Source organism: Galeopterus variegatus, unplaced genomic scaffold (assembly GCF_000696425.1).
Source record: "Galeopterus variegatus unplaced genomic scaffold, G_variegatus-3.0.2 Scaffold506, whole genome shotgun sequence".
Classification (NCBI taxonomy): domain Eukaryota; kingdom Metazoa; phylum Chordata; class Mammalia; order Dermoptera; family Cynocephalidae; genus Galeopterus; species Galeopterus variegatus.
Genome location: NW_007726617.1, coordinates 154,536 through 165,384, shown reverse-complemented (window position 1 = coordinate 165,384; position 10,849 = coordinate 154,536). Strand labels below are relative to the sequence as shown.

Below are 10,849 nucleotides of genomic sequence, written 5' to 3'. Positions count from 1 at the left end.
GTAAATTTGCCTCCAGAAGATTTGGGTTCTGGTCCTGCCTCATGTATTGCCTCCAGAAGATTTGGGTTCTGGTCCTGCCTCATGTACTAACTCTGGCCTTGGGCAAAGTGCATATATTCAGAGCTTTAGGATTCTCATCTGTGAAAATGGAATTTTTAAAAATCACATTACAAAATAATGTGTGAAAATATTTTGTAACTCTGCTCAAATATAAGCTGTATGCATATATCTCTCATGTTCTTTACAAATTAACATGTGCTCAGATGTCAGGAAAAAAACAGGTTAGGCCCAAAGTTACTGTATAATAGGCCAGTAAAAATACTAAGTTAATTGTATTTTTCAACTAGCATTCATGCTGTTGTGCTGGATAATGTGAATTAAAATCTGTTGTTCCTTGCTCACTCTAATACTCACCTCCTTACTGTTCTTTAAATATGCCAAGCTCATTCCTGTCTCAGGACTTTACACTGCTTTTCGCCTAGCAAGGTGTGCTCTACCCCAGTCTTCACTTCCCAAGGCTCTGCTCAAGTGCCACCTTGAGATGCTTTCCCTAACCTCTTTATCTAACGTAACACCCACTCCCCTCCCCTCACTGCCATCACTTTCTACTCCCTTAACCTGCCTTATTTTTCTTTATGACTACCATCACAACCCTGCATTTGCTTATTCTTTGCTTCCGCATGAAAATGTAAGTTCCATGAAGATAGGGTCTTTGCCTCACTCTCAACTGCACCTACAATGCCTAAAACAATGCCTGGCACATAAAAGATACTGAGGGCCTTTTGCTAAATAGTTTGCTAGATAAATGATATTTGCCAAATTAATAGTTTTCTACTGTAATCACCTATCATGTAGCATTAAGAAGAACTTACGAAATAAAGTAGAATTAGAATCAGACAACCTGGAGTCTAGCTCTGGTCCTGCTACTAACCAGCTGTTTTGGCCTTGAAAAGCTACTTGTTTCGGAGCTCAATTTTCTGATCTGTAATATAGAAATAGTAATATCCTCTACCCTCCCTCACCCCCACTCCGTTTTATGAATCACAGCATTGTCATACAACTTAATAGGGTCTTATATAACATTTTATTAGTGGAGTATATTTCTGTTTTTAATGTTAACTCTTTAAGAGCATGAACTTTATCTTACTCATCTGTTACAGGACCTGACATAGGACCTGGATCTATAAAAACTGCCAAAAGAATGAAGAGCAAAGTTTAAAAAATTTCCTTTGTGAAATTAACTGAGCTTCAAATATTCATGCTTCAATGAACTGAGCTTCAAATATTCATGCTTCAAATTATTTTTAAATAGTCACTATAAGTGTCATTTCATTTTATACAGCAGACATAGCAATTAGCAGAGTGTCTGAGCAGCTAGAAATGTTCCCATTTAGTCTGGTTTTTGTTCAGGATAATGAATATGAATGTTTGTTTTGACTAAATAGTCTCCTAGATCAGTGCTGAATAACTGCTTGTGCTATTGTGATGCTTCCGACCCAGGCAGAAGACATGTGCTTCCATCTACAGAACACCAACTCTTCAATGACCCCTTGATACAATGGAGAAAAGAAGTGCTGTGTAATTTACGGGCATAAAACAAACCTCCACTGCTTAGAGTCACCTAATATATGACAGAAATACACAAATGCAAAATTGTCAAGCCTGAACCAGACATCTGAAGAATCTGTCCATATACTTGCACATATAAGTACTCACTATTTTTTCAAAGAATAAGATCAAGATTCAAATAAAGTTTATAGTAACAGGTAGTTAAAACAATTATTTTGTATAAATCCAGGTTCCTTGCCTATATCCGTTAGATTGCTGGGGGAAAGGTTTAAAGTCTAGAGTCCCAAAGGAGCTTTTTCTTTAAAGGTTTGTAAACAGCAGCTTGTTCTGTGCCAGCATATGCACTTTGGGCATTTTAACTCAATTCTTAAAAACAATTCTATGAAGATCACATTATCACCTTCATTTCACAGATGGAAAACTAATGTACCTACATACGATAATCTTGCTCAAAGTCATGCACTGGGTTTTGAACTTAAGCTATCTGAGTCTATGTTCTCTTATGCTATACTATCAGTCTAGGATAATTTTTAACTATATGAATGCACATTACAGAATGTACACTGCAGAACAAGAGAAACTTAACAATGATCATTTACCTTTTAGAAATTATGGTCACATATTTTCCATAGCTTGATATTCAAACAGCTGGGCTAAGATGTGGTTCAGCAAATCAGTTTCTTAGACCAGGCTATGAAGGGAAGGGGCATGATAAAGTAACAGTAACAAAGAAAATATACAATTTGATGAGAGAGTTTGGATGTGGGAGGGGGTTATTAAAGATCTGAAATCATTAAAGAGAAAAGTTTGAGGATAACAAAAACTTGGTACAACTGAAAGAGAACTGCCCTTCAAGCAAATATCTAAAAGATTAGGAAGGACAGTTCATTGGCAAGACATTTGTCAGAATTAATGTTGAGTTCCATTTATTTTTTGGTAGTCTTCATCTGCTGGGTCTGGGTACTCTGGAAAAATCTAAAACATAATATAGTGGAAAAGCACGGGCAAAACTCACTTCAAATTCCAGCTTTGCTAGTTATTAGTAAATCATTTAATCTTCCAGCTCTTTGTTCATCCATAAAATTAGAGAACAAATACCAACTTTGGAAAATTAAATAAAACCATACACGGTAGAAAAGTTACCTAAAATCAGTGAATCATGAAAAACTTACCATCATCAAGATCTAAAATAAATTAATCAGCTGTTGTTGCTGTAGAAGGGGTGAGGCTGTATATTAAGATTCCAAATATTTATAATCTTTTATCTGGAAAATTTACCAGATAAAACATAGGGATTACCACCGTATGTTTTCTTAGGAGGTAGACAGAAAGAATTGTGCGTGAGAGGATTATTCAATTGTTCAACTCTGATGGAAGGAAAATCTCTTTAATTCTCACATTGTTTTAAGGCTAGGAAAAAATTCAAACTTCTTAAGTATGGATTATCAAGCATGTTCTTTCTTTCAAGGAATCATTGAGATCCAAGAATTTCCGTTCTTTAATATTAAACACAAAATAGCTAGAGAAATCTGAAAATGAAAGAGATGTTCAATTAGATTAAGTAATGGTATTACAGTTTTGTAAGGAAAGACCTTATTTTTAGGAGATGCATGCTGATATATTTAGTGGCAAAGTTCAGTGATGCTTGCAACTTCTCATGGTTCAGAAAAAATTATATATATAAATAAAAATGATACATATAAATAAAGCAAATATGACAAAATGTTAATCATTAAACTTAGATGATGATTATATGGGTAATGTTTAAAATAGTTCAAAATAAAGCACTGGGGGAAAAACCCAAGAGGGTGCATTTAGAAACCATTCCAGGTAAAATTTTCCATCTTTTCCTTCTCCACTCATAGTACAGATAACTAGGGGTATGAGTGGTAATGCAGAAAACAGCTGATGTTAGAGAAATAACAATACATTTAGTCAGTCAACTAACTAAAGGACAAGTTCTACACATGTTATGTCACTTACAAGAGTCCAGGTGGCATGAAGTCAGTAACTAAATTCCATGGTTTTAAGAAAGAATTTTTTTGCTTGGGGTTTGGGGATGGTGGTGGAGGGATGCAGGGTCGAGATGGAGGAATGCACTAGCTGGAGTATGAGCCTTTCTAATGGACCTAATCCAGGAAATTTATCTAGGGAGTTCAGGGATCACACTTTGAAGATGTTAAAAAGTCAGTTACAGAAGAAAATTAATTATGTAGTCCTCTGTTTAGAACACAGACTATGTGGAGAAAAATTCCTCTTAATCTAATAATTAATGCTTAATTGATATATTGTATAAGAACAAAAAGAATTGCATAATAAGCCGAAGTGCTATACAACTTTAAAGTGTAGAAGACCAATAAACCAAAAAAATTGCAAGTAAAAAGTAGCCAGAAAGAGATTTTATAAAACCATAAAGCAAAAATAAATGAAAAAATTAAAATCCCAAGAAACCAAATTGAATCATTTCTTGAGTTAACGTACTGTTTTGCAGCATATAAACTGCAAAATACCCTCTGCCTCTTTTAAGAAACGCCTGCCTTTCTTTGGTAAAGAATTTCTGCCAAGGTAGGATATGGAGTTGAAGTTCCCACCAAAGATCTCAGAAGACATTTACTGACTTCTATGAATCCCCTAAGGGAATGATGTAAAACATAGAACATGTTTAAAATCTTATTTAGAATATTAAAAATTGGAAGCAATCTTAAAGGCCTAACAATGGAAGAATGATACACTTACAATGTGAACATCCATGTGATGTTCAGGAATTGCAATGCTAAGTATGAAGAGTAAGCCACAACAGAATGTTAAAGTAAAAAAAAAAATAAGTAAATATAATTACAAAAAAAATAGGAATATAAAAAAAGACAATTATATTGGGATGATGGAATTCTGTTCTCTTTCCCATCCCCTACCCTACCAGCTCTATAAAAAAAAATTTTTTTTTTTAGTTATTATTAAAACAAATGAAAAAAAAGGTAAGAATGCCATGGCTGGAAGGCCACCATGAACAATCACATACAAAGAGTTCTCAAGATAAAACCTACTGTAAGGCATGTGACTAGATGTTATAAGGAAGATCATTGTACTCAACAACCGACTACTATTTTCACCCAGACAGCAGTCCGTGCAAAACCACCCATTCTTCCCTTTTTTCCAGTGGCAGGTCCCAAAAGGTATCCATCAAAAAAGTGCTGCCACACTGCTGCTGCCACGGGGCATGCCCAGGGTCCTGAGGCATGTAGCCGGGGACCAACCCCTCCTCCTGCAACCAGGCAAGGAGCACGCCAAAAACACCACTTCCATGTGGGTGGCCCACCACAGCCACCACAATAGCCATGGCTGCCGCAAAAGCAGCTAGACACCACAACCACCATGCAGATAGTCCGCCAGCCAGTTGAGTGCATTGACACAAGGAGAGCCACCAGCAGAGATCAAAGAAAAGAAGAGGATGTCTATCTCCACAAAGGCCATTCCAGAATGGCAGAAGAAGCATCTACTCTAAGATAATAGTTGGGGACCTGAATACACCTCTCAGCACTGGACAGATCATCTAGGCAACAAATCAACAGAGAAACTGTTACTTTTTGAGGAGAGAAGAAATCTATGATTATCAGGGGTGGGAGGGGGGAGGGAGGGGAGGAAGGGGAGAGATTGGATAAGGGGCATAAAGAATAAGTACGATTTGTAATAATGTATATGCTAATAATGATTTGATCAACATACATCAACGATGAACCCCCAAAATATGTATAATCAATTATGATTCAATCAAAAAAAAAAAAAAAGTGCGGCTAGTAATAGCATTCTTAATTATAACCAGCCTATAGACATCTTATTCTCAAAAGTAAAGACTTGAATTGACATAAAATGTACTACTACTTCTCTGGAATTCTTCCCCCCCCCCCCCACTGTGAAAGAAGAATTTGTTAAATTACCCATCTTTTAAAACTGCAACAAGTAGGGACAGCCGGTGGCGCAAGAGTGCGCCACTTGGGAGCGCGGCGGCGCTCCCGCTGAGGTTTCGGCCATGTGGAGACCGGTTCCCGCTCACTGGCTGAGCGCGGTGCGGGCGCAACGCCGAGGGTTGCGATCCCGTTACCGGTCAGTAAAAAAGACAAAAAGGAAAAAAAAAAAGCTGCAACAAGTAAAGAGATATGATATTGATGGGTGGGGAGGGGAGAGGGAAAGAGGAATTGATAAAGGGACATGAAAATCAACTACATTGTATACTGATGAATTAAAATTTTTAAAAATAATAAAAATAAAGATAAAATGGGGATAATAATAGAGGCAGTGAAGAGACAGTGAGGATTAAGTAAATAACATGGATACTATACGTACAGCCCTTAGTGCCTGCCACATAATAAAACATTCAATAATGTTAATTAAAAAAATAAAAAATAAATAAAACTACAGAGCACAGCCTTATAACATCACGGTCACAGGTTTGGATTCCCATACCGGCCAGCCAATATAAATAAACAAACACATAAATAAATAAAACAAAATAAAATAAAACTGCAATCACAAAATCATATATTGCTACCATACTTTAAAGTATTATGTAGTCCCAAACCTAGACAGGCTATGTTTAAAAAAATTTTTTTATGATGCTTGTTTGAACAACTCAGGAAACATTTTTTTTCCCAGAAATATTATAGTTATAAGGGAAACAGATCTGCCCATCAAAGTCTCATTTCCAAAATCCCCCCTCTCTCCTTGCCAATTTCGTGGTCTAAAAGACCAATGGCTCTTTAGGATGCTTCTTATGCTTTCCAAGAGACTCTCTTCCCTCTGGGTCTCCATTTCCATTTCTATCACGGAATTTTCATAAGTACTTTTTTTTTTTTCTTTTCTTTAAGCTGGGAAATTCCTTACTAACAATGTTTTATCACTTAAAATCTACTATTATTCATTTTTAGAACACAGACAACACTTGATAGACTTAAATTCTAGAAAAAAATATCTTTTTAACAATCAGAAACTTAAAAACAAAGGCTTAAGTATATACTAAAATGTCCCAATAGTTTGTGTATTTAAGGACTGCAAACATAAAAAGACATTTTTTTAAGTGTTATAACTCTAAAGATGGATGAATTTAATTGTAATCCTTTTTGTATAAAACCAAACGGTAATCAAATACCACTGGGACTAAATGCTGAAAAACTAAGTTATTAAACAAAAACATGAAACATGATTACAATTTAAATCCTTTGGGTTACTTATCTTCTAAGCCCCCACATTTAATACAGAATTTTAAAACCTTCCCAACTAAGCATAGCATTTAACATTTTATATCTAAAAAGCTACACTTTAGGAATACTTTGTGAATTTCCACAGCTGTCAGGAAAGCTTTACAAAGAAAGAGTGGAGGTTAAAAGACAAGATAGCTTAAAACAGTTGCATAGAATAATGAAACAAATACTGGCTTAAACTTTACGTCTCTAACTATATTCCTCTATTCTTCTACAAGAATCTTTTATCATCTGATAGTTTCATCAGCCTTTCCCTTCTCAAACAAGTAACATTTACTTCCCATCATGTCCCCAAAAAGTGAGTCCTAAGATTTCCTAGAGGGTGGACCTCAATTATTGTGTCCCCTTTACATATACGGCAAACATTGGTTTTAATTTCTGTTGGAACAAGGGAAGTTTCACTAGAGTGCTTAGAATGTTCAGAAAAATTTTCCAAAGCTATCTTCTGATCCACGCAGAACAATCAGAACGTAACAGTCAGTGAAAGAAAATCTGGAACATACATTAGTCATATTTGATTCTCTCTGTCAAAGGTTCTTCCTTGTAATGGGAAATCATTTGAATCAGGATGGAACAGTTGATAAGAAGGAAGAACAAACCAGCTAACCAAATAAGCAGAAAGGTGTTCTTTCCTTGAAACTCAAGGACATATGCAGGAGCCAGCCATAAGGCCTGCCCTATAAACCATAACATTAGGAGAACTACAGCTCTTTTCCAAGGCATTCTTACTAACGGCATCACAAGAGGCAGTAGGCAGAGATACCAAAGAAAGTACTGGGAGGTGCAGACTTTGTTAAAAGTCACAAAAATGGACGTATGAAGAAAACAACAAAAGACAAGGTCTCTGTAGTAGGCGAAAGACACGACTGAAAGCAAGATAAACTGTGGCAGGAAAGCAGCAATTCCCAGAGAAAAACTCCACTTGCTCTCCGCAGTCAAATACAGCATGTAGAAGTACGGAGAAAAGTTGTGACGGATATCCCGCCTAGTCAGGTGATAAAGGTAGGTGTGCTCCAAAAATTCCCAACCATATTTATAGTAAAAACCAAAGCCCAGGGCAAAAAATGTGAGTCCAGCAACAGCTACAAAGAGCAGCACAGCCCGATTACACAGCCTCTTCAGGAATCCGTAGAAACGAGCCTGGAAAGAATACCGGGATTTACGGAGGCCTTTGTCACTGTCGCGTTCTGGAAGCAAGTGGAGGGCTATGGGAAGGATATAGGTCACCGGATACACCTTCATATGCACCGCGAAACCATAGAATACAGCGGCACACGCGACAAGTCTTTTCTCTATTAAGTACAGGACCATAAGCACCAGGGAGGAGACGATCGAGTCCGCATTGCCTCGGCTGGATACCGCCATGGGTAAGGGGTTAAGCAGCCAAAAGATACAGTAGCCACAAGCTTGGCGGCGCCCCAGCCCCTTCAGAAGCAGCAGGCGGTATATGAGAAAAGCGGTGAGGAGGTCGCAGCTGATGAAGAGAAACTTTCCAAAGAGTTCGTTGAGGTAGATGTTGGGGGTGAGGAGCCAACCCAGCAGCGGAGTGTAACGGTAGGTCGCCCTCAGATAAGGGGAGCGCCCTTCCGTGACGAAGCGCGCGGCGTCCGTGAAGACCCGGTAGTCGATGTCTGTATACCTCACGAGCAGGGTCCGGTCCTGGAAGACCCCATAGAAAACGAGGGCGACTCGGGCAAGGAAGGCCACACCAAACACCCCGGCGGGGGGCACGCTCAGGTTCAGGAACCATTCTCCCCAGTGCTTGGTCGAGCCCATGATCTGACTGCTCGACAGCCGCTCAGCCCCGGCTCCAAACTGCCTTCATACCTCTAACCTTCGCTTTGGTTCCTCGCCTCACGTGGCGGGAGCATTCCCTACCCGCCAGAGCGCCGACTGAAATCACTACCGGACGATCACTTCCGGCATGAAGCCCCGGCCTCGCGCTGCTTCCGGTTTTCGGCTCCGCGCGGTGTTCCCAGTGGCCCCAGCCAAAGAATTGCCTTCTTCTGATTGGCTGTCTCGCTTCCTTTTCTTCCTCTAGCGGGGGATGGATTTCCGGTCCCTGGGTAGGGCGACATCCGCTTACTGGGACAGCTGGCCCTGGCTGGGATTTCTGTGGAGCGGAGCGAGTTTTCTTAGTGAGTGACCGGCTCTTCTCCTGCCCCAACTCCAGTCGGCGGAGGCGGACCCCCGACACTGAGCGAGCTGCGAGCTACATTTCTCAGGCCAGGGCTGGAGACCCGAAGGTGAAAAATGTAGGCGTGAAAGGAAAGTAAGCCCGGGAGAGTTTTTCTTCCCTTACTCGTATTCGTGGGGGGGTTGTGGGCCCCGGGGACGGGCTAGGATGAGTTGAAGTAGGTCCAGTGTGTGTATGTCCCTTGTAGTATTTGGGGCGTACTTATATTTAAAAATTATTAGTTGTTTATCTGAAATTCAGGATTAAGTGAGCAGCCTGTATCTTATCCTGCAACCCTAGGTGGAGGGGATGGGAAGCGAGACAGGAAAGCTTCACAGAGTTCCTAATTTATGTCAGGCCTTCATACCTCAGTACCTTTGTGTTTGCTATTCTGCCAAGGTTGCTTTCCCGTCTGCAGTCACCCTGGCAAACAGCTATTTAACCCCTCAGGCTTCAGCTCACGTGTTAACTGCTAGAAGCGTATCCTAGCTCTATGCCCAATGCCGCATCACGCAGAATGATTTAAATGCCAGTCCTCTCCGTTGTCTGAGGGTAGACGGACTGGGGCGGATGGGCTCTAAGCTCCAGAAAATCACCCACACAGACCCTGCTCCACTACATAAAGGTTCTGTCTGGTGCCTGTCATCCCAGTGCTGCTGGTCATTCCTTGTTATAGCATTTGTCACACTGCTTTGTAATAATTGTTTTTTGTTTGTTTCTCTCTCCTAGTTTTCCATCAGAACGCTTTGAGTTCCTTGAAAACAGAGATTATCTTGTTCTTCTCTGTACTTAAGCATCTAACAGTACCAGATTTATAGTAGCCATTCAATAAAAATTGAATTAATTTTGGACGTTTCTTATATCAGAACACTTCTAGAGTGGCATCTTTGAAGTGCTCCCAACTCCCAGTTCTTTCCCCTTTCAAATATCCTTTACCTACATAAAAGTAGCCCCTTTCACCCACCTTACTCCAACCCTCCTTCCATGAATTTCTCACCAAGGACTACAGTTCATTAGCCCTTTCCCTTCTGTGTTCACTTATTACAATTATAGTCTACATTGCAGAATTTGATTTATTTTAGAGTGTATTCATAACCCTTTCAATGAGATTGTAGGGTTCTTGAAGGTAGGAATTATATCTTATCCTTATTTTTTTTTTTAAATCCTAAAAATTTATTGCAGTCTTAGGCACATGGTAAATGTTTAGTAAATACTGACTGACTTGATTTTACAGATTGAGCCTGTTTCCTAGGGGAAGTCTTTTAGACTAGCATAAGAAGAAGAGGTGACTCTATCCAGTCTGAACATGCAGCTCCCAGGACTACCTTCCACTCATCTATCCTACAGTTCATATTTATCCTTTGGATGAACCACGTCATGTTATTATACATTGTAAGTGACTGTATCTTCTCCTTCCCCAACTCCAGTCAACAGAGGCAGACTCACAACAAAGAGCCAGCTGCAAGCTACATCTCTCAGGCCAGGACTAGAGATGTCATAGTCTGATATCTCTATATCCTGTTATATGCCTTGGTATAATTATATGCCTCAGAATGACAGTTACTTCTAACCTTTTTTTTCCCTGTACTTTAGACATATATACGGTGGTAGCACATCACCATATAAATAATAATAATTATGATGGTGATTTATAATAGCTGGATTTGTTGGAGATTTATTTACAATGTGCCAGGTATTGTGCTAAATACTTTTCACGTAAGGTAGATATTCCTACCTTTACAAATGAGAAAAATCATGGCTTATGGAGATTATCTAATTTTCCTAAGTCACGTTGCCAGCTTGTGGCAGAGCTGGAACTTAAAACTAGGTCTGTCTGACCCTGAGTATC

The 10,849-nt window shown here is 39.3% G+C and overlaps 1 protein-coding gene across 1 annotated transcript; it reads right to left on the bottom strand.

Annotated features, from left to right (window-relative positions):
- Positions 1 to 6,464: 6,464 nt before the first annotated feature.
- PIGM (phosphatidylinositol glycan anchor biosynthesis, class M) lies at positions 6,465 to 8,816 on the bottom strand. The gene has a single exon (XM_008569527.1). The coding sequence runs from the start codon at positions 8,598 to 8,600 to the stop codon at positions 7,329 to 7,331; it is 1,272 nt and encodes a 423-aa protein (XP_008567749.1). The 5' UTR covers positions 8,601 to 8,816; the 3' UTR covers positions 6,465 to 7,328.
- Positions 8,817 to 10,849: the final 2,033 nt, after the last annotated feature.

Excerpts from the sequence above, each read along its gene's own strand:
- PIGM (XM_008569527.1), bottom strand. The coding sequence starts at position 8,600 with ATGGGCTCGACCAAGCACTGGGGAGAATGGTTCCTGAACCTGAGCGTG.